The sequence below is a fragment of the Leuresthes tenuis genome, unplaced genomic scaffold (genome assembly GCF_036924035.1).
Source record: "Leuresthes tenuis unplaced genomic scaffold, fLeuTen1.0.hap1 SCAF_19, whole genome shotgun sequence".
Taxonomy (NCBI): Eukaryota; Metazoa; Chordata; class Actinopteri; order Atheriniformes; family Atherinopsidae; genus Leuresthes; species Leuresthes tenuis.
Window position 1 is genome coordinate 30,573,916 of NW_027325373.1, and position 25,077 is coordinate 30,598,992.

Here is a 25,077-nt window from a genome sequence, read left to right on the forward strand (position 1 = left end):
CCTTTCAGGGGAATTTTGAATGAATCTTCTGATATGATCCAGTATTATGTTCGACAAGTGAACCTCCACTTGAACAGAACATTTTTTTAACAAATCTTGTGATCAACAATATCCTTTGTATTTTACACTGTCTGTGCGTGCTCAGCATATTACTGATAAACAGCAGATTATGATCTGATAGCAATGTTAGAGTTAGAGGCCGGCCAGATGTACAACAGCTGTCTCTGGGAGGTTGAATGAAAGAGCTGATAGACATCATCGTCTTCATGCTTCATCGGATATGTCAGTAGAGATGTGGGACATGAGTTATGTCATCTAATGTGTTGATGCACGTGGCAATCCAGGATCCCAGTATCCCTCACATTTCCATCATGCTGACAGATGGAACTCTTTCTTGAATAGTAGCAGGATGACACAATACTTTGGTGTGAATGTTGCTTACTCTCGCTCTCCATCTCGCTGTCTTTGTAGTGCTGTTACTCAGTGTCAGGTGCTTGATGGTTAGATTGGGTTACATTCACCTGCAAGTGATACAGCCTCATAAATACCTTACTTTTCATTAATTATTACCAGGCTTTCAAGCTGTTGTGAGCATGTGCATTGAGACAGTCTACAGGCAGCTGAAACAATCTGTGTGGGTGGAGTAACATAGCTAAGATGGACATGTTTGTTCTGCCCAACAATGATCACCCTGAGAAGTTCCTGCAGCTGGATGTTAAGATGCTGGGGGCCACGCGCGGTATGTTCCAGGTTGGAGCACTCGTGTCCAGCCAGAGACATTGGCAGAACAGGGTCTACACACAGGTATAGACAATGCTACAGTCACTCATCTGTGTGAGTCTTGTGTCTTGTTTCTCCTCTTGGACATGGAGACATCTTTTTTATATGAGATGCCTACCCACATTCATTTGGATAATGGTACGAGGCAGATTTAGGAAATGTCCAGGTAAAAAAAAGGATTTAATATTTAGTTGTTTTGTTTGCTTGTTTTTCATTATGCTGCATGTCCCATTCAAAATGCATACACGAGTATTAAAGTCATTCGGTTATCAACAGGCTGTAGGAAGTCATCGAAACATTCACGACCTGCAGATTTGATCTGGGAAAGTAGACCCGTATATCAGTTTCAATGCTGTCCCCAGTTAACTCCTCGTCAAGTGATCTGTGATCACTGTTTAAGTTTCAGCCATTATTTCACTTTAAATGTAAATACATGCAATTTGGTCAGCATTGTGTCAGTTTGCAGAAGTTAAATCAGCTGAGCAGCATACAGAGTTGACTCGAGCTATGACAGATTTTACATAGCTCATGAGCTCCAGAAAATGAAGGTAGATGTCTCCACAACTAAATTTTCTTCACAAGTTCAGGATTATTGACTACCTGACAAATGGAGCACATGATGTGAGACTGAAGTTCTGTGTGTTTGAGAAGGTGCTCAGCACCACGAGGCACTGTACTCTCACCATTCCTCTTTACTCAGATACTTCTCAGAGTTCCAGGACAACTCAGAGTCCTGGTCGACAGCTTTGTGGGCGAACAAACAGCTCATCTTAAATGTAAACGAGACAGAGAAGATGATTAATAAAGTAATATTCTATTATCTTCTATCTGTACTGTAACAGCTTATCTGACGAATCAACTACATCATCAACCACTAAACAATTACTCTGTTATCAGAATCAAAAATCTAAAGCCCTTCAATTAGATAAAAATGACAACTAACCTGTAAGGTCCTCAGGTGTTTTACATTATTTACTGAGGCCATGTAGTTAGTGGACAGCAACTGTGGCGCTTGATTCCCACAACGTATGCCTTTTTGTTTTGTGAGAAACAAGTCCTCCAACTGAAACATTCCTATTAGTTGTTTGATCATACTCCTTTAAAAAGCTGCATTCTGTGATGTAGATTAGATTATATTAGATCAAATTAGATTAGATTGAACTTTATTGATCCCTTTGGGAGGTTTCCTCACAGAAATTCAGATTCCAGCAGCACCATTACAGAAAAAAAAGAGAATAGTATAAAAAATATAAATGCAAAGATAGATAATAATCAAATAAAGAGATCAAATAAAGAAATCCTATATCCAGATAGTGCCTCTTCCCATACTCTACCTCCTGATATTTGAGATTTAAAGTGGCAAGTAATATCTTAGGCTAATGTGACACCCATAAAATGTATGGTCAGTCATTTTTGTTTGGTTTATTTTGTTACAAATTGTTATAATTTGGCAGTTTGTTTTACTTAATAAGTAGGGATTTGTCTTAATAAGGCTCTTGGACAACAATTTTCTGAATGCATCTGTTCCAACTATGGACAGCAGGTGGTGCAGCACTGGGGTTCAGCCCTGCGATCAGGGCCTGTGAGCGTGCACGCTATACCTTCTCTGTTAAGGAGTCTCTGCCTGACTCACGTCTGCCTGACTCTTTATTCTTCCTGTTCTCTCAGGTCAGTGACGTGTTAGATACACCAAACAATCATGGAATAAAGAGATCTGTGTTTTCACATTTCTTTTGGCTGAAGTTACAGTATTAGCAGTTATGACTTTTGTACCGACATTACAAGCCTGGTGCTTTTATTGCCTCCTGTACATCGTATTTTCTTGTCAAAAATGTAACGGAATAGTTTAAGTTACCATGTCCTTCAAAGCCTGATGGTTATATGACAGAACGTGTCACTGAAGTTATTTTACACAGCGACTACATCATTTGTGTTAATTGCTTTAGGCTAAAATATAGATTGTTTCCATTCTGTTCCTGTTTACCTCATCACATGTAATAGTCTTGTCTATATGTACCTTTTAGGAAGTGTCAGACCATTTTGCAAGTGGCAAAACTAGGACAATGGATACTTATCAAGTGATAATGTAGAATCACCATATTTCTAGGACTGAAGTGAATGAATAAGACATAGTTTATGATTTAATTTGTAGTACCTATTATTTTGTGTGAACACTTAGATTATTTATCTACTTATATCTGAAAAGTGTACCTTTGTTTGATGCATTTTACCAGTGTATTTGATTTGTACATACTGATGTATTATAGACACGGTGACACAAAGAACATATTATGAATATAGAGAACCTAAGAAAAGGACTATTTGCAATTTAAAGGTATTTAATAAATATAGCTGAGAAGACTTATGAATGAGAGGCTACACGTCTGCCTGTGTCATTATTCTTCCTGTTTTCTCAGACTTATGTACCTGTTTATGGGTTCTCTCCACCGGAGACCTGTAACACCAACTTGAAACAAAGGATATATCAGACATTTTATTCAAAGCAAAACAATTAAAAACATTTGAAGCAAAAATAATTCATACAGTTGCTTAATCTGTTGTCATTTTAAGGCAGAAATGTTTTGGAAATGTTGTTTTCTGAGGTATAGACTTTGTGCCGGACATTAGCCCATCTAAAAACCTTACATTATTGAAGAGTGGGCTATTTTGCATTTTGTCTTAGGACAATAACACATTTCTGCATTAGAGCACTTCAAACGTATGTCCACGTTATAGAATTTTGCTGCCACTTCTCAGAAATATGAGGAACAATATGTGCACTTGGTTGTGTTGGTGCTGGTCCTTTTGTTCTGCTGTGGAAAAGACAAAAGTCAAAGTGGACAAATATCTGCTTTGTGATGTAGTGAAACTAAGAGTTAGACAATGAATATTGTCCGGTTCAGCTGCTGTTTGAGCTTTTCGGACGTACTTTTTCACCATTTACTGTTTTTGGCTCGTGGTCCAATTTGTTTTAAAATTGGTTGTCGTCAGTAGTGTTGTGCGGATCGATATTTAAGAATTGATATTTGCGATCCCCAACGTGTCCATTTTGGAATCGATACTTCAATAAAAGTATCGATATTTTCACAAATCTGCGCTAATTTCGTGTTAACAGGTACTCTTTCAACATAGTACATAGTCATTTCACCATTTAGAGGACCTATTCCCCGCCGGTTGGCACCAACTTACATCTCCTTCTGCCTGTGAGGGGAACTACGGCTGTATCAATGCGCCTCTTCTTTGGAAACACAGACATACAGCAGCTAGTTTGATGGGATGAGAATGGCTGAGCGAGAGCTGGTCACGTGTGGAGCTTTTTCACATCGGAAAATAAAAACAAATCTGGCGGGGGTTGCCATAATTTAAAATAAATATGCAGGTTCTCAGCAGATCATATTCTTTTAATTTCTCCTATAATCATTTCTCATCATTATTATAACTGAAATGCTCTATGAATAAAGAATAAGAAAGATAATCTAAGTTTTAGTGTCACTGCGTGGCTAGAGTTTGAAACATCCTAACTTTTAGCACATTAAGCTTTTGTAAAAAAGTATCGGTATCAGCATCAAAAAAATTTGGTTTTATTTGGTATTAGATCGGAATGTAATTAGTGCTATCGCACGTGGCTAGTTGTCAGCTCTTCCCGACTAAATAAATTTTCAACCACTCAGGATTTTACCGTCTCTAAAGCCTATGTACTGTTAGTGATTAGGAGAATTGCCCAGCTGTCCGTCTGGTTCAAATTATTCCTGAGCTGGGAGCTAAGAGTGAAAGCTTCTTGACGGTTGGCTTTGCACAATGCAACACTACCAGAATTTATTGAACAAGTTTTCAGTTACACAACTATTGGGAAGCATTGAAATGACAGATTCTGAATTAGATGGAAGGGGTGATACTTAGTCTGCTGCTACCAAGTTCAGCTTTAGTTGCATAGTGCCAAATCATTACAATGTCATCTCAAGGCACTTCACAGATATTGTGCAAGTGAAGCCAATTACAATCCAATTAATTTTAATAAAATAATAATAATACAGTCAATCAAATTAATTAAATTCATACAGAGCCATTTTTTTAAAAATTGCCTTGCCGAGGACACCAACAGACTTCTCTTTGATCGAGTTTCCCGTCCTGAGCATACACAAAGCGACTGTGGAAAGAAACAACTCCCTTTTAACAGGAAGAAACCTCCATTAGAACCAGAACCAGGAAGGGACCATCTGCCTGGACCAGCTGGGGGCTGAGAGGACAGGAAAGAGGGGACAACAAGCACTGTAACACCAGGCCAGAGATACCAGCTGAGAGAGAGAAACACAAGTTAATGACAACAATGATGTCATATGTATATGGAGGGAGGAGAGGTGCCTCATGGGAGCTCTCCCAGCAGGCTGGGCTTTTTGAAATGAGCATTAAATAGATTGATTTTTTTTTTGTATGTTTGGTATTTTCAACATGGTAAATAGCCATGGGTACATTAATATGCATTTTTGTCCAATGATAGACAAGATGATTTTTATATTCAATGCACCTAAAGTCAATTAAAAGATTATTAATAACTTTCATGTTGTTCCATGGCCAGGTTACACTGAATGTATACAAAGTTTAGACCCCAGTTTAGTAATGCTTTGCATATGTTGCAATGCACATTTTGGTGTAATGGCCTGACAGTATTTGCCTAAAAGCGCAGCCTAAATTTTAGTCTGAAAGGTGTGAGCACAGTGATCGATGTGTCTGGCCTTGCTGCATATGAAGAGAGCAAAATTCGAGGAAGAGAATATTTAAATGAGTCACTGCAACTTTTTCATTAAGCTTTGGGCCTCTCAATCCACTGCTGTTTGTATTCTTTGTGCAAAAAATAGTCCCTCCTAAAGTTTGCACTTGACACAGCTGTGGTTACTGCTGTGCTGATGAGACACAGGCATTGCATAACACTGGCGAGAGGAATTCTGTGTGGGGAAAAAGATTGTCCATTTATTTGGAATGCCAATAGAAGACAATATCAGAACACGCTATTGATGGCCGACAAAAAGAAAAAAGTCATTGACTGGAAAAAGCAATCAGACCAAAACCTGATGCCTTCTTGAGTCCTAATCCAAATTTGAATAAAGATCAAACAAACATTTTACACAGCTTTTTCTAAAGGTATGCTTATATCCAAAATTGAATCAGTCCTCAAAAGACTCAACCACAGCTGGATCAGTTTAAACACAGTGAAATGTTGTACAGGACTGCTGGAATTTTACTGTTTAGGTCCAATGACTCCTCTTCACTTGCTGATCCCGAACAATAAAAAGCCTAACAAATATGAATCTAGCTAAACTTAAGACTGAAGTCCAATGACACTCATGGAAGAACCTATATGTCAAAGCTGACCTGTTAAAACAGCCTTTTCTAATCTGAGCCAAATAGAGCTTATCAAATAGTTTTGCCTGAACAGGTTTGTCATTTGTAATTCATTTATTTGTAAAGGGACAGTGCATACTAATGAACATATCAATCTGCCAGAATTGCCCCGTCAGGTCAGGTGCAAGAAAAACAACACCATCAAACACTGCACAACAACAGACGGACACAACACAAACGAGAAACCACGGTACAATAAGAAAACACTGGGCAACAAACAAGTATAAAAACATACAGCATTAAATATAATGCATTTAAAAGGTATGATTACAGATCTAGTTTCTCTTAAGCTATTGTTTGAGATGGATTTTAAATGTCTTAAAGGTGGTACATTATCTTATTGCAGCTGGAATGGAAGTCTCACCATCCTTGACTGATAACACCTGTTTACTGTATGCTGTATGTCTATGAGGTATTACACATCGCCTGCAATAGAGACTTTTTAAAAAAGAGATTCTATTGGTTTTAAGGTAATCCTGTTTGCCAGTAACCAGTTGGTGAATTTAATTCAATTCAGTTTTATTTATATAGCGCCAAATTACAACAATTGTCATCTCAAGGCACTTAGGTAATATAGTCCAATTCAAGCCAATTGAAATTCAATTAATTAATTTCAAAATGAAGCCGTTTTCAATATGAGAAAAAAGTCACGGAGTGGAGAAACATTCTAGCTGCATTTCCTGACAGTGATGATCTGAGTTGCTTGAAATGATCCATCCATCCATCTTCTATACCCGCTTAATCCATCGGACGGGTCGCGGGGGGGCTGGAGCCTATCCCAGTGGTCATCGGGCGAGAGGCTGGGTACACCCTGGACAGGTCGCCAGTCCATCACAGGGCCACAAAGAGACAAATGAGACAAACAACCACACACACTCACACTCACTATGGACAATTTTAGAGACACCAATGAACCTAACATCAAATTGAATTTTATTTATATTGCACCTTTCATGCTTTAAAAGCAACACAGAATGTCTCAGAGAGAGTAAAAACAACAATGATAGAACATACCAACCCACCCACCCCCATAAATACCCAGAGAGACGCACACAAACACACAAGCTGCCCCTATTAGACTGAGACATGGCCGGGCTCCCAGACCTAAGGCAAGGAAAAAGCCACCTTAGGGGGGCCGACCACACTGAGAGGGCTCCTGGCCCACGACCACAGGCAGCACCGCCACAGAGACGGTCCCGACCCGGGCAGACAAGAGGCCCCACACCAAGGTGCAGAGTCCTCCAGCCACCCGGGCCAGAGCAGTCCACAGAACAGAACCCCGTCAGTTCAACAAAAAGTTAAAACAGCTCCCAGTGTGGTAGCCCCCCATGAGGAAACACTGGAGCTAAAAACTGAAAGACTAAAACAGAAAAATAAGATAAAATGGTGTAAAATGGACAAAATAGATTTTTAAAAAAAGCTTTTCAGCTCATATAGTTAAAATGTCTAACTAACACATGGAGCTAAAACATGAAGTTAAAATGTCTAACTAACACATGAAGTTAAAACATGAAGTTAAAATGTCTAACTAAAACATGGAGTTAAAACATGAAGTTAAAATGTCTAACTAAAACATGGAGTTAAAACATGAAGTTAAAATGTTAACTAACACATGGAGTTAAAACATGAAGTTAAAATGTCTAACTAACACATGGAGTTAAAACATGAAGTTAAAATGTTAACTAACACATGGAGTTAAAACATGAAGTTAAAATGTCTAACTAACACATGGAGTTAAAACATGAAGTTAAAATGTCTAACTAACACATGGAGTTAAAACATTAAGTTAAAATGTCTAACTAAAACATGGAGTTAAAACATTAAGTTAAAATGTCTAACTAACACATGGAGTTAAAACATGAAGTTAAAATGTCTAAGTAAAACATGGAGTTAAAACATGAAGTTAAAATGTCTAACTAACACATGGAGTTAAAACATGAAGTTAAAGTGTCTAACTAAAACATGGAGTTAAAACATGAAGTTAAAATGTTAACTAAAACATGGAGTTAAAACATGAAGTTAAAATGTCTAACTAAAACATGGAGTTAAAACATGAAGTTAAAATGTCTAACTAACACATGGAGTTAAAACATGAAGTTAAAATGTCTAACTAAAACATGGAGTTAAAACATATAATTAAAATAATATAGAACAAAAATGAAATACGATAAAAAGTTTGATTAAAGGGAATAAAGAAAATCAATAAAATCAAATAAAAGCCTGATTAAAAAGGTGAGTCTTGAGCCTCTTTTTAAAAATATCAACAGTCACTGGGGCCCTGAGGTTCTCCAGCAGGCTGTTCCACAATCGGGGGCCATAGTAACTAAAATCCGCATCCCCGTGTGTTTTAGATCGAACACATGGTGTTGTTAAAAAGCCAGTGCCGGAAGACCTCAGGGTCCGTGAGGGTTGATATGATAAAAGTAAGTCTGATAAATAAGAAGGCCCAAGACCGTTGATCCTGAAACGTACGGGGAGCCAATGGAGGGATTTTAAAACATGCATGTTTTTGGATGGTGAAAAGCAGCCGGAGTACCAGGAGAGAACCCACACATACACAGGGAGAACATGCAGACTCCACACAGTAAGAGTCACCTGGGAGTTGAACCTGGAACCCTCCGCTGTGAGGCGACGGTGCTGACCACCACACCACTGTGCAGCTACTTGAAGTCATGTAGCTTGAAATGAATGATTTTAGATGATAAGATGGAGTCCATGGTAACGCTAAGATATTTGAATTCATGTACAATCTGAAATTCTCCTCTTAGGAAGACATTTAAATACGACCTCGATGTTGGACATTTTGACATTTTAAGCTTTTTTACAGTTATTTAAATGAAGTAGTAGACATGACTTAGAGAGTCACTCATTCAATTCAATTCAATTCAGTTTTATTTATATAGCGCCAAATTACAACAACTGTCAACTCAAGGCACTTAAATAATATAGTCCAATTCAAGCCAATTGGAGTTCAATTCACTGTAATCATAATCCAATGAAATCCAATTAATTAATTTCAAAATAATCCCAATTCATTCATATAGAGCCAATTCAAAAAATAATATCCTAGCTAAGGAAACCAACAGATTGCACCGAAACTTGTCTTCAGTCCAATCTCCCGTCCTGAGCGTGCCTGAGGCGACTGTGGAAAGGAACGACTCCCCTTTAACAGGAAGAAACCTCTGGCAGAACCAGACTCAGGAAGCTGGGGTTTGAGAAGACAGAAAAGAGGGAAAAGAGGGGGGAAAAACACCATAACGCCATTCAAAGGATACCTGTTGGAACAGGGAAACACAAGTTAATAACCACAATAATGTCACATGTACACAATATCATTTGAGAAATTAAACAGGGGGAAAAAGAGAGCAAAGTGAGGAAAGGTGTGACAGATGAGGTCCCCCAGCAGTCTAAGCCTATAGCAGCTTAATTATGGGATGGTTCAGGATTACCTGAGCCATCCCTAACAATAAGCTTTATCAAAAAGGAAAGTTTTAAGTCTAATCTTAAAAGTGGAAAGGGTGTCTGCTTCCCGGACATTTACTGGCAGCTTATTCCACAAGAGAGGGGCCTGATAACTGAAGGCTCTGCCTCCCATTCTACTTTTAGAAACTCTGGGAACAACAAGTAAACCTGCAGTTTGGGAGCGAAGTGCTCTGTTAGGAAAATATCTTACAATGAGATCTTTAAGATATGATGGAGCTCGGTCATTAAGAGCTTTATATGTGAGGAGAAGAATCTTAAATTCTATTCTGAATTTAACGGGGAGCCAATGAAGAGAAGCTAAAACTGGAGAAACATGATCTCTCCTGTTAGTTCTCATCAGAACTCTGGCTGCAGCATTTTGGATCAGCTGGAGGCTTTTCAGAGAATATGTGGGACAGCCCAATAATAAGGAATTACAGTAGTCCAATCTTGGAGCAACAAATGCATGAACGAGTTTCTCTGCATCACCCTGAGACAGGATGTTCCTGATTTTAGCAATATTACGAAGGTGAAAGAAGGCAGTCCTAGAAACCAGTTTTATATGTGCGTCAAATGATAAATTCAGGTCAAAAATAACTCCAAGGTTCCTCACTGTAGAACTAGAAGCCAAGGAAATACCATCTAGAGTAACTATATAACTAGACAATTTCTCCCTGAAGCTCTCAGGTCCAAAGAGAACAACTTCAGTTTTGTCTGAATTTAGAAGCAGACAGTTCTGAGTCAGATCTAGGTCTTTATTTCTTTAAGACAGGCTTGTAGTCTGACCAACCTATTGGTTTCATCTGGTTTCATAGATAAGTACAGCTGAGTATTATCAGCATAACAATGGAAATTTATGCCATGCTGTCTGATAATGTTACCCAATGGAAGCATGTGTAAAGTAAAAAGAATCGGTCCAAGCACAAAACCCTGAGGAGCTCCATTACTTACTCCAATGTGTGAGGAAGATTCTTCATTTACAAGAACAAACTGGAATCTATCAGATAAATATGACTTAAACCAGCCTAATGCAGTTCCTTTAATCCCAATAACATGTTCAAGTCTCTGTAACAGAATGCTGTGATCGATCGTATCAAATGCAGCACTGAGATCCAACAGGACAAGCACAGAAACAAGTCCGCTATCAGAGGCTAAGAGGAGATCATTGGTAACTTTCACCAGTGCTGTTTCTGTGCTATGATGCACTCTGAATCCTGACTGAAACTCTTCAAACAGATTATTTCTATGTAAATGATCACAAAGTTGAGCTGCAACTATTTTTTCAAGAACTTTAGACAAAAAAGGGAGATTGGATATAGGCCGATAATTAGCCAACACTTCTGATCTACTCTGATCAAGAGTAGGTTTTTTAAGTAAAGGTTTAATTACAGCAACCTTAAAAGTCTGAGGTACATATCCTGTCAACAAAGACAGATTGATCAAATCCAATATGGAAGTATTGATTAAGGGGAAAACCTCCTTGAACAGTCTGGTTGGGATAGGGGCTAAAATACAAGTTGATGGTTTAGAAGAGACTATTGCTGTTGTTAGCTCAGAGAGATCAACTGGACAGAAGCCGTCTAAACACAACACAGGTTCTAAAGATACACTCTGTCCATTGCTGATGTCAGTTTTTCTGAAACTTCTATATCAGACTTTGCTCGTGTAAAAATAACGGCACTGTCTGCATACAGCTGAGTGGTGATGTTTGATAAGTCATTAATATATAAAGAAAAAAAAACTGGTCCAAGTATGGAACCTTGAGATATTTCAACTTGACAGTGAAGATGGGGAGAGTTGATACCACTGACAGACACACAGTGAATTCTAGTAGCCAAGTATGATTTCATCCAAAAGATGGCTTGTTCATAGAAGTTGAATTTTGTTAACCTAGACAGTAGTGTTTGATGGTCAACACAGTATCAAACACCCTTTTTAAATCAAGAAAAACAGCATCAGGAAAAGGATAAGTATCTAATGAATATTTAACTTTTTCTAGAAAACTACTTGTTTCAGATGAGTGATTCGCATGAAAACCAAACTGCATAGAATGCTTTATTAAAATGATCTATTATTCGCTTTATTATCCATTTTTTAATTATTTTAGATATAACCACTTTGGATAAAACCATCTGCTAAATGCATAAACATAACATAACCGGTAATATATGAATTGGTCTGTAATTGTTTCCATCTGCTTTATTCCTCAATTTGAGTATTGGAATGATTGTGACCACTTTCCAACTTGTAGGAACAACAGAGTGTCTGATTGATCATATGTGTTATTGGGTGTTTCAAGGAATCTTTATGAAATTAGTATCATAGGAATCTTATTAGTGAGGTTCATGCTTATGTGTCCTGTTTATAACAAGAAACAAGCTGCATGTGAGTCGTTGGTGAAATACAGGCTCCTGATTATCAGCAGCTCTGCTGTGACTACGCTCATCTTCACCCCTGGTAGACTGCTTTGGTCATAACTGAAGTGAACTGGTTGCGCATGTGTTTGTAGATCACAGTGATTTTAGGATGTCACTTGTAGAAATGCACACTACCACTGGTGTTAGTTCTGAACTGCGACCAGACACAAACTTATGCGTCTTAGTCAATCAGGGCCTTGGGCTGTTTTTTATGTCTCAAGTGTCTTCTCTAGGTCTATAGAAAGTGTGACTGTGGTGACAATTACTATTGTTGTCTCCACAGAGGGAGCAAACTTTAAAATCTGATAACAGGATTCATCCATCTCTAGAGGGCAGTCCTGCAATGTTTATGGACAGATACCTGGAGAAGCACATCACTCCAATCACTCTAAATTCCAACATTAAGCGGAACCCTCTGTACATGGACATAACATTGATGGACACAATGGACAGTGAGAAATTCAAGCCTTCCTGGACTATCAAAGATTATGACACTCAAACAATCCACAGCAACCTGGCAGATCATTTAAAGGTACATTTTTAAAGTTTTCCTTGCTGCATTTACCTTTATATGAAAATGGTCTTATTTGGTGATGTGGTCTTAGCAAACCAAAATCATCGTTATTTGCTGATAGGGGCCCTTTGAATGTATCAGAAGCCCTTTATGTTTTTTTGCTCCAGTACCTCAGGCTGCTTGAGTCTGCAACATGGAAGAGACAGGTTATCATTGCATATTTGAGTCTTTATTACGACAACATTGGCCTTTTGTGATGTTTCTTGTTCTCCTTTAATTTGCAGGAAGAGGAGAAGACTCCGAAGGATCTGGACTTTTGGCTTGAGGACCTCTACACACCAGGATTCGACACTTTACTTAAGAGGAAAGAAGTAGAACATCGAAGGAAAAAACTTTGCAAAGTTCTTTCCACAATCATTTTGCTTGTTTGTGCAGTTCTTCTTATTGTTGTTGTTCCAGTTGTGGTTCTACACAAGAAAAACTGATAAGAACATTGCTCCTGTGCTCTGCTGTACCAGATTATGCCACCCTTTCTGGGGTGGTGGCCAGATGACATACTGGGATCATTTTTCTTTGACAGAGAACTTCAAATAAAAAAAATTGTGCAGACATTTGCAGTTGCAAAAGTGCACTTAAATGATAGCAGCACATGGATGGAAATCCTAAGTGCTTGAATAGAGTTGCCACTAGTTGTCCTTTATTCAGGCACTGATTTTTACCATGGCTGGATGACACAGAATCTGCAGAGTCAGAGTGGGAAAGATGGTTGCAGATGAGCACAAATTACAAACATTTCTTTCCAGCCTGTGGCATTATTCACTTGTAGAACTTTGTAATAAGAAAAAAAGACCTTTAAAACAGATCTTTAAATTGAATTATGAATCCTAACTAACATGGGAGCACTTTACTAAACCACTTTTGTCACTTCCTGTTTGGGTTTAGGCAGCAATATTACTTGGTTACAGTGAGACAACACGGTTAAGTCCAAAAAGTCATTATTTTCTAAAGTGACCATGGACCCAGTTTTTCTGGTTGCCTTGGTTACATGTTAACAAAACATGGTGAGATAAAATGTTGACACTTTCTGGTTGGCATTAGAATCCAACTTTACTAGGTTAGAGTAAAAGTTAGAGTTTGTTAGGGTCAAAAGTCATTCTTTTTACAAGTCAACTGTAACGTCATTGATTACATTTTTACCCTTTTATTGTTGTTGTTCACAACATAAATATTCATCCAATCTGCCTGCATGAACAAATATCACATGGAGACATTTTTGATGTTTATGAAAGTAAACATGATAGAGCATGCACTGTAGAACGGCACGTGTAGACGGCAGAGTCATAAATTCTGTCAGGTCAAACACTAGTACAACAGTGGCAGGTGGTGATTGAACATTAGTATGAAGCATACATTTGTGAGCCTGAATAATCTTGATCTAGCTAGCTTCAACTACCGTAGATCTTAGAAGAAAATGTCATACTTTTTACTTTATCTCAAGAATGTATGTAGCTTCAGCAAAATTGCAATTTATTAAAGATGTATTCCTTTTTAAAAGTAGAGTTGAAATATTTTTCAGCTATTTTACTCTGTAGATGGATGGATAGATGGACAGATAGATGTCACATTTTTTAATTCAATTCAATTCAGTATATTTCTATAATCCAGTCAAATCCAATTAATTACATTCAAAATAATCCAATTCATTCATACAGAGCCAATTCAAAAACAATATCCTAGCTAAGGAAACCAACAGATTGCACCGAAACTTCCATTGGGTCCAATGTCCCGTCCTGAGCGTGCCTGAGGCGACTGTGGAAAGGAACGACTCCCTTTTAACAGGAACTAACCTCTGGCATAACCAGACTCAGGAAGGGTGGCCATCTGCATAAAGAGAGCAAAGTGAGGAAAGGTGTGACAGATGAGGTCCCCCAGCAGTCTAAGCCTATAGCAGCAGAACTATGGGATGTTTCAGGATTACCTGAGCCATCCCTAACTATAAGCTTTATCAAAAAGGAAAGTTTTAAGCCTGATCTTAAAAGTAGAGAGGGTAACCTGGATGGGTTAAAGCAGAGTATAAATTTTGTGTGTATGTCAATAAATCTGATCCTAATCTTATATAAAGCTCTTAATGACCGAGCTCCATCATATCTTAAAGATCTCATTGTAAGATATTTTCCTAACAGAGCACTTCGCTCCCAAACTGCAGGTTTACTTGTTGTTCCCAGAGTTTCTAAAAGTAGAATGGGAGGCAGAGCCTTCAGTTATCAGGCCCCTCTCTTGTGGAATAAGCTGCCAGTAAATGTCCGGGAAGCAGACACCCTTTCCACTTTTAAGATTAGGCTTAAAACTTTCCTTTTTTGATAAAGCTTATAGTTAGGGATGGCTCAGGTGATCCTGAAACATCCCATAGTTAAGCTGCTATAGGCTTAGACTGCTGGGGGAGCTCCCATGATGCACCTCTCCTCCCTCTGCTCGCTTCACTCTCCATGTTCATATGACATTGTTGTCATTAACTTTTTGTTTTCTGTTTCTCTCTCCACCTCTAGTGAGCGCACACTAGACAACGGTGCCCACATGGATGGAAGATTGAATCTTTTCTTCGATTCAATCTTCCATCCACGTGGGCTCATGATTGACAGCAAAATCATTCAACCCCCTTTGAATAGGTTACCCTATGCAATGGGATTCAAATAGTTTTTTTCTGGCAACTCTACAGTCTATCCTACTGTAGGATAAATAATTTCTTTACCAAGTTAAATATAAAATAGTAAAAAAGAAAGCAAAAATAGTCATTGTGGTTGAGCAACATTTTTTTTTCATCCCTTTATCTTGACTGCCAAGATAGTTTTAATATTTCAATATAAATTGAACCCATGACTGACAGATTTTCTTTCACATTAATAGTCGTAGTTCCAATGTCTTGCAATATTTTCCATAGTGCCACACAACAGAAAAATCTGGACACTGAGAATTTAAGTGATTTCATTTGATTTATTTATTGCAATAAAGATATACAAAGTACTGGTAACCATAACTGTTAAAATGTTAGAAAAAGCATATCTGTAACTGTTAACAGTACAGTGTATCAAAACATTACTACTTCAACCAACTGGGTCGATTCCATCCACATATGTGAGAAAGCAGGAGAAAACTCCTTTCATCTGCTTCTTGTCATTGTCTATTCTTCAAAAAGCATTGAAAAGAAAGAAATATAGTCAAAAAGAAACAAAAACAATTTGCTCAAATTAAAAAAGCCAAAGAATATATATAATAGACAAAAAAAACACACCAATCTCCAATTTAACTTACAACCAAAACCAAAATTATTTGAGAAAAGAAGCAGAGAAGTTTTTTAACTAAAATAAATCTTTTAGCACATTTAAATTCAACATGATTACCCCCCCCCCCCCCCCCCCCCCCCACGTATACCATGAAGTCTATTTACACATTAGGTTTTTGTGTGTGTGGACAGGAGGCTTGTGCCAACGGGATCGTGGGTCCAGTTTATGATTCATTTTCTTTTTAAACATCATTGTCAATCACTTTGGTTTGACACACAAGATTTGGAATGAAGAGGAAAAGTGGCTTTGGTGAAAGGGAGGAGCGTCATCAGAATCTATCCATAAAGACGACGACACAAAAACACAATATATATATATATATATATATTTGTGTGTATGATGTATATAGGCATATATATTTCCTTTATCATATAAATATAGAATAACCCGTGTTTTTATATGTAACATTGTATCTCTGTGTGAGGGAGTGAAGGCTTCACAGTATGACAATGTACAGAGCAAAGATACACTCCTTTATTTTGTTATAGTACACACACGTTCTCCCAAACGTCAAATGTCCTACCTCGCTGATATTTGAGTTGTCCAAAATACATATCAGTAACTTTAAATTTCAAACATGTTTTCTGCATCAAGTAGATTTGTTTTATTTTTTAGTTAATGTTCAGGAAATCAATAGACATCTACATTTTGTGCTTACAGAAAGGAAGTACTGGCATTTGTGAGACGCTACTATGTGCTGTAACTTCATTTAAAAGAAAAAAAAAGTTTGCACCCAGCACATGCTTTCACATAGCTGAAAAGCATGGCGAGCATGAGTATGGATACATTTAAGGTATCTGTATTGAATACTTATATACATTCACAATCCCTCTTTACATTTTACCCACATACTGTATGCATACCACAATCTTGGCCTCCAAATTCTGCAGCTGAATAAAGATGGGAGTGAAGCAGCTGGGAGGCAGCTGTATTAATACCAGCAACATAATGAAGCTGACACACTGCACTGTGCTTATTGCAGTCTACAGAGACAACAGTATGGATGAAAGTGGAACACAAAAGGAGACTTTGTCTGTTAACTCCCAGCACTTCTATTTATTATGATACAGTACATTAAACTAAACTAAGCAATGTGGAACATTCCTCTTAAGAGATTGCATATGCTAAGTGACAGAAAGCATGGAAGTAACAAAATGAAGGCTAAAGCTGCTTTTTGCAGGGGAAATGTGTGTTACAAATAAAAAGAACCCCATCTTACCCTTTGTTTTGCAGCCATTTCTCATCTATAGGCCCAGCAGCCAGAAGCAGACCCGATCTTTTGAACGGCCAAACAGACCATCCACAATGACACGCGCATCTTATTTTTGATGAACTGCAAAGTTGGTGGAACACTATTTTGCCTATTATATTTGCAAATGAAAGAGAATCAACCAGTTTTCTGGTAATGCACTCAAACTGAACGACAATTAAAATACCATCTCAGCCAACCTTAAGCTTTGTGATCAGACTGAATCCAAGTTTTTGATTATATCCTTTAGAATTTGCTTGCCTAGAGGAGTCCTTTTTGGGGGTTTTCTGTTCATTATTCTTGAATGATTGTGTAAGCAATTGCTGTAAAATGGTCTCCAGCTGTATGCATTTATTCTGTACAGTACATACTTTTAGAATCAATGTAACTTTACCAGTTATAGTGTAGCTTTGTCATCGTACAATTTTTACATCAGAGGAAAGTTCTCTTATGAACAGAGCGTACATGTGACCTATCATAAACAATAGCATCACACTGCAAAGTTGTTCATATATGGCTTTTTACGGAGCCATGATGCCCTCACAAAGGCTACAAGTTGATGATGGTAATAATCAGATGAACAGAGAGGGACGTGACAAAACACTGACACAACAAGCCTCGTACGCACAGAGGTATGTCTTCACTAAGCCTCGACACATTCTGAGTCTTCCAATGTGAGGATTGTGTGTTGTTCAGTCACTCCACTTATCTAGACTTTGTAAGAATGGGAGACCAACAGTCTTATATACCAAGGTGGCACAGAAGGAGCCACACCGCTCTAAACAATGAGTCTACAGTCGCTCCAACGCTGGCTGAGGGGAATATGTCACCTTCTGCTGACTGACCGCTTACCAGCAATGTGCAGACATGGAACGAGCACAGCAACAGACTAATTCAGGGAGAAGGAAAATTTAAATGGATATACAGTACAAATGTGCCATCTGCATTTGCCCACAAACCACCCAGCCAGTATGGCTTAAGAGAAAGGGAACTTGAGACAATCGTAGGTTCTATCATTAAGGCAAGTTTTAACTAGCTTGTTGAGTAGAGCAGAGAGTTTAGAGGGGAAGAACTGTTGGTGTGGACACAGGAATGCTCAATTTAGCTGATCAGCAGTCACATGAGAGAGATCATCTGCCCACCTGACGAGGCTAATGAAACAGTAGATTCACATATTTGCAGACTAACACTGAGATCTTAAATGGACTTTTTTTCTAGGTTCTGTAGCTAAAGTAGAAGTTGTGTCCAGTAACTGAAGCCATCGTTCATATTCAACAGCTTGGCAAAGGAAGACCCAAAGTGGAAAAAACAAACAAATCAAACCTGTAGCCCAAAATTAACATGCAGGATCAGGGTAAAACATCAAGAAATGACCATGCAATCAAGTGGACACTCCTCATTAACTACTTGCAATCCACTCGTGTAGCTAAACAGATGCAACTAAGAAGGAATCACATTAAAAACTCAATAAAAGTAATAATCATCCACCAATACAAGTAAAATTGTCAATCTGGTTAGAAATGAGATTTTTTGTATCAGATCCAACTGGAAGGCACATCCATAAGGCTTTAGAAAGTGTTGCAAAGCATTCTGCTTGGTTATCTCCCAATATTTAAAGAAAACAACAGATAGATTATTGCTGCAAGAAACATGACAGCTGGTCAAAATAAGTTAAAGCGTGTGACGACAACAACAACACTGACATAGTGTATGCCTGTTTTGGAGCCTGAGAAAACTCACTTTTTTAAAGAGGAAACTAGAAGAAACTAGAGCTACAAGAGAAAAATTCAGACATCTTGGAATAAATAAAAAGAAAGGAGCTGAGTGGGCAACCTTAAAGCTAGCTCCCACCTTTACCCTGACATTCCTCCATCACACGAAGAGCTTTGTCACATCTCAACCAATATGCCCTCCTTATTCATATTAACACCATCATTTCCATCAGTGGCTGTCTTTTCTACCATCCGTGGAGTTAAATTAGAACTGTATCTGGGATGTGTGTGCGGGTCAACTTCCAGAGGCTGTGAGACTTTAAAATGTCGGTTTCCTTCCTTGTGTTTAAGAGTAGAAGGTGAGAACACTCTGGTGGTTGCCACGCACCAGGAGGATGGGTGGCAGGTCCTGGGACAGCACCTCCAGCCAGGCCATGTAGAGCGCGCTGGACACAGCGCCCTTCCTGGCTAATGGCAGGCTCCTGAAAGAGGCAATGTGAGCAGGAAAAGGGAGCAATTATTAGTTGGGCTGGCTGATGTTTTCCTCACTTTGGAACATTGGAACATGTTTAAGAACCCTTCCTAAATAAAATTGAAAGACCAGAACATCATCTTTTGGCTTATCCCTCAGTGAAGTCATCCTTCTTGTTTTCAACTGAGTGCAGCAGCGGCCAAAAGATCGCCTCAGACTTTAACACTGGGACAACCTTCTGGCCCTGTTTTTAATAGGGAGAAACTTTTTCCCTGTGGGAACCAATAGAATTTTATTCATGTCAATAAGTACTGCTTCTAATTAACCCTGGTTCAAACAGCAGAACTCTGTTTGGAGCTTCGTTTCTAGCTGCCACCTACTGCGCAGCATGAAGCACTGGAGCATCTGTAATGCAACGGTACACTGACTGGTCCAGACTGCATAGGTGTGCACGGACTGGTCCAGACTGCATAGGTGTGCACCGACTGGTCCAGACTGCATCGGTGTGCACCGACTGGTCCAGACTGCATCGGTGTGCACGGACTGGTCCAGACTGCATCGGTGTGCACGGACTGGTCCAGACTGCATCGGTGTGCACGGACTGGTCCAGACTGCATCGGTGTGCACGGACTGGTCCAGACTGCATAGGTGTGCACGGACTGGTCCAGACTGCATAGGTGTGCACGGACTGGTCCAGACTGCATCGGTGTGCACGGACTGGTCCAGACTGCATAGGTGTGCACGGACTGGTCCAGACTGCATCGGTGTGCACGGACTGGTCCAGACTGCATAGGTGTGCACGGACTGGTCCAGACTGCATCGGTGTGCACGGACTGGTCCAGACTGCATAGGTGTGCACGGACTGGTCCAGACTGCATAGGTGTGCACGGACTGGTCCAGACTGCATCGGTGTGCACCGACTGGTCCAGACTGCATCGGTGTGCACGGACCGGTCCAGACTGCATAGGTGTGCACGGACTGGTCCAGACTGCATAGGTGTGCACGGACCGGTCCAGACTGCATAGGTGTGCACGGACTGGTCCAGACTGCATAGGTGTGCACACACACAGCAGCACACACACATTGCCAGATGTTGTTGGGCAGATTCAACAAAGCCTAACCATTGATATTATAACTAGGACAGTCAGAGCAGTAAGTCATCCTGCTGCCTCTAACCTCCTCTGTGGGAGATGATGGTGCATGTGAGAACAGCTGAGTTCTCTGCTCAGACGCCGTCTTTCAGCTGCTTTAACGGTGATTCTGTCAGATGAGGCTGTGGTTATAACAGGATTTTATTAAGTTGACATGTAGTCCAAATGGGCTGATGACACATTTAGCTGTTTGACAAAATCTTTCTTTTTTTTTTTTTAAGTGTACAGACCAGTTTGAGTCTGCTTGAGCATTACAGCCAGTGATTTGAACACCAGCAGCATTATCTGGATGTGGTCACTTTCATTCTGACATGAAAGTCTGGTGCCATGATGTGACATCAATGTGGACCTTGTAGGAGACGAAGTGTATTTGTTTAGAAGTTCAGAATGAATGATGAAATGAAACCAGCGTTTGAGTCCACAGTGAGACCATAAAATGAGTCCCACAGCAGGGAAATTCCCATTGTTACAGCAGCTAAACTAAAAGGATGACTTTGGTCTGCTGCATGGCTGATGAGCTCCAGTCAGCTGCATATAGAGGACGACGGTTTTGTAGCCGCTGCAGAGGCTACTGTTGTCATAGCTTAGCAAATGTTCCATATTGTTGATTTAACATTAATAACAATAACTGTTCCATTGTTTTCCAAAGTGTTTCTGAAACCATGACATGCGCGCACACACACACACACACACACACACACACACACACAGTAGCTTACATGACAATGAGGTTGGCTGTGCTTGAATGCTCCTTCAGCAGCTCGTTGAGTCTGATCTGACGGTTGGTCTGAGGGGCAAGCAAACATGTTCAAACATTCAGCTCACCATCAAAAGGCCACCCTCCCCTCCTGACCAGCTGCATGGAACTGTTCAACACTTGACTGCATTTTCAGCATTTGATTAGTCGTACTGGGGCAAACAGAGGATCAGAGGATGCAGTGGATTACAGTGAGACGCAGTGCACACACCTTGGCGCGGTACAGTTCCAGCTCGTTGTCTGTGATCCTCCATGGTTCACTGTTTTTCAACCTCTCAGCTGCTTCCAGCTCCATGTTGTCTTCCTTCAGCCGATACGGCTCAACCATCTCCTCAAAGGCTGCCACACTGTAACAACAATGGCTTCATTATCCATCCCCTTAGACGGACCAGGAAACATCAGACAGCCTTTAGGACTTCAGCGGTTCAGCCACTGCAGACAAGGCTAACAAAAGTGGGTTGTGTTTGCCAGCTGAATCAAGCAAATGAGTTTATCACAACTTGAGTCTCAGGTCTTGTTTGTGCGTTTTTAAAAACAGCTTCACAAAAGAAAGTGATCTCCATTCAAATAAATGCTTTATCCTCTAGCCTTTACCATTAATGCACACTTCATATGGCTGTGGCAGCATAAGGAGGAGGAGCAAGTTTCCCATCAACAAGCTTTACTCGCGTTAATGGGCTCAACCTAACCCACAGTTCCAGTCGGAGCGAGCCTGGACAGTCACAGTTAACAAACAATCATCATAACATTTGCATAATAGTCTTCATTCCACATATGAGAAGAGCCAACTGAAAACATCCCAAATGATAAATTCCCACATCATTTTCCACCATGTGACAGACTTTAAAACCATAGCTTCCCTCACTGCAGGAGTGAGGCAGGGAAAGTGCAGACAAGCAGAGGGTGTTCTTAAAGTGGTGGACACTGACAAAGGAGAATTCAGACCATACATCTGTGCGTGTAACCGGGAGGTCCGTTAGTGATTGAATAGTTTCAAAGTGTCGGTCTCCTGCTGATTATTTACACAAACACAACACATGAGGGCAGCACTGCCCCACTCTTCCACTGGCACCACCCACCCATTCTTCTTTCTCCTAATGGATTACAGAGGTTTACTACATATATTAATACTGGCTTCACAGAAAACTCTCACCATTTTGTTTGTAAGAGCATGAACTTTTTTTAGGAAGTTGTGGGGTATAAAATGGTTCTTCTTATTTTTCAGATGGTTTTGCACAGTAACTGGCAACACATGAAGTCATCATAGTGATACTGCAGTGAAAGTCATGCATTATATTAAACCATGTTTAAACTGGATACAGAGTGTTTGAATCTCCTGGCCGAGCAGCACATCAGTTTCCATCGCAGCTAAATGACCTGCATCACCATTCATGAGGTGCTTTGCATTGACCGATTCTGGTTCATTGGGTGGTGCAAAGGGCAGCATATGTGGCTGATATAAGGGCCTAATCTACACCTAGTCTGTGATTTAGAAATGGTACTTTATCTGAGCGCATGGCTCAGGAGGTTGATGATGCCCCACATGCAGTCATCATTAGAGTGTGTGCATGAGAGATGCAAATGCAGACTGCATGTGTGTGCATGCACACTTTCAGCAGGGACTGTTACATAAATGTATCCCTTTGGCCTCTCCATTCCAGGAACTATATGAATATGGCTTCTCTTTTCTAAACACTTCAAGTCAACATAACTCATCACTTCCTCGCAGTCTTTCATGTGAAAGTCTTCCAAATGCTCACATCTCTCTGTTTTTGTCATTTGCTTGTAATGTCAATCATGTGCAGGTAGTAATGAGGACTCTGCATATGACATTCCAGCCTTTTAAATACACACAATTCACAGGTCTTTAGAAGTCTATGACCAGCTGCTATTTCAGAATTAGAATGAGGGGTTGTGCATCCTGTAGGGCACACATTTGAGTAAGTTGAAGTGTGACAAGCATGGGAAGAATTGTGTCAGATCTGGCAGAGGTTCTGCTTCTACCAACGGTGTTACAGAAGACTTACTGCTCCTTCTTGGGCTTGGTGTTGACGTCTCCCAGCACAGTGATGTCTGAGAAATCTATCCTGAACTTGCTGAGCAGAGTTGCCATCCTGCAGAGAAACAGAAAAAGAAAGAAATAAGGAGCAGTGGGACAAATAGAGGAAAACAGCTGGAAGACCTCTGCGGTATGAGGAGCTGTGGAAAGATAAGAGCCCTGAGTCACTCTGAAAGACCGGGTGAGCTGCTTTAAATAACTTTGTTTGAACAGGGAGGCTGAGAACAGGTAGAGCAGGGTTACTGAGAGTTCTGTGTGCAGGAGTCATTTCCTTTAGCTTCAACTTCAAAGGGGCAGAGAACCAGAGAGCATAAGCCATCATCATGTGCACACACAAGTTCCTGTGTTACTTCTGTGCTTTTGTCATATGTCCTGATACCAATGCAAACTAAGTATTTCAGTATCCAACATTTGCAGTGGGTCTCTAATGTGTAAGAGTCACTCAAAGACTGTTTCACTTCAGTCCACTTGGGTTTAAAATCAGCTGCTTTCCAGCAGCAGCAGGCAGTTGTTTCAGAGAAAATTAATTCTTCTAAACTCTCTGGCAGACAGAGTCAAAGACGAGCTGGTAAACAAAGAGGAACGTTTGGCAGCTTATGAGCCAGATCTCTTTCTCAGGAGTTTGTGGACTTGATCAGAAAGCTTGCTCTCTGGGGGGAGGAGGTAAAATCTTTTTTTTTTTTTTTTTCATTCATAAGTTAGACATGCAGTGCAACAAATCCATCTTAAGCAACACATGCTGTAAGCTACATGCTGTCTACTTGTAAATGATGCTCCATGCAGTTCTGACAGGTGAAGTGGTGGACACCTGATGAAAGGGCCAGTTTGGAGCAACAAACAAAGAGCTGTGCAGATGAAAGGCTGATGCTCACACCATGCTAATTTCATCCAAAGTAAGGGGGTAGGAGGCAGCTGGACAGGACAATGAGACGTGTCCGTGTGTGTGTGTGTGTGTGTGTCACATGACAGAGCGGCACAGGCTGAGAAATGTCTTTGTACTAAAAAATACAGGAAATACAAAACTTTAAAATAATGGTTTGCATTTGATAAAACAGAATTATTTCCTTTGTTATTCATATTTAGCTAATAATTTGTCAACTTCATATTTTAAATATGAGGCTGGAGTCAGAAGTCAGCCACAGAGCTGAGACACTGGAAGCAGAAGGCAACAAGTGGCCTAGAAATATGCCTGTGCACACCACCCGAAACGCTTTTAGGGAGTTGTGACGACGGTCTGTGAGTGAAAGTGTCAGGCCTGCTGTACTGTGGTGCTCCGAGCCCAACACCTCTGCATAACCCACACTAAACAGGTGGCCATACGTAGCTACAGCTTGTACTGGGAGTGTTTGAGACACTGAACAAGAGAAAAATCCCTGAAACTAGCTCCCACCTTTACCCTGACAATAACCTCACCTCATCCCTAACCCACTGAACAAGGAAGTGGGCATTACTGACAGTTCCAATGCAGCGATTCCAGACGGAATACAACTCAGAGTCAGCTCGCAGGATGTGCCGTTGTTCCAAACATACCGGCCTCCTGTAATGGCCGATGACCACCAACAATAAATTATATTTCTTAGAACTGAGGATCATTTGTAACATTAAGAAAAAGCATTTCAGATTTCTTTCCATCCTTTGAGGCAAACTAGAAGCGTGAGAGTCACTTTCAGTTCTTGTCCAAGGCAGCTACCAGTTCAGGAGTCCCTAAACTCACAACAGTTTTAGCTTCTCTTCATTGGCTCCCTGTTAAATTCAGAATAGAA

The 25,077-nt window shown here is 40.0% G+C and overlaps 2 protein-coding genes across 3 annotated transcripts in view; one reads left to right on the forward strand and one right to left on the reverse strand.

Annotated features, from left to right (window-relative positions):
- Positions 1 to 657: 657 nt before the first annotated feature.
- Positions 658 to 13,058, forward strand: LOC140277466 (major intrinsically disordered NOTCH2-binding receptor 1-like). The gene is made up of 3 exons (XM_072372502.1): positions 658 to 804; positions 12,343 to 12,591; positions 12,867 to 13,058. Exons 1-3 carry the CDS (start codon positions 658 to 660, stop codon positions 13,056 to 13,058), a joined length of 588 nt encoding a protein of 195 aa, XP_072228603.1.
- A 2,486-nt stretch (positions 13,059 to 15,544) lies between these two features.
- Positions 15,545 to 25,077, reverse strand: part of slc12a2 (solute carrier family 12 member 2) — a 58,646-nt gene continuing 49,113 nt past the window's right edge. For both annotated transcript variants that reach the window (XM_072371405.1, XM_072371404.1), the window contains 4 exons: positions 23,283 to 23,369; positions 21,467 to 21,602; positions 21,218 to 21,285; positions 15,545 to 19,357 (listed from right to left, as the gene is read on the reverse strand). In XM_072371405.1, coding sequence (XP_072227506.1) covers positions 19,222 to 19,357; positions 21,218 to 21,285; positions 21,467 to 21,602; positions 23,283 to 23,369 — 427 coding nt within the window. In that variant the 3' untranslated portion in view covers positions 15,545 to 19,221. The remainder of the gene's footprint in view (positions 19,358 to 21,217; positions 21,286 to 21,466; positions 21,603 to 23,282; positions 23,370 to 25,077) is intronic.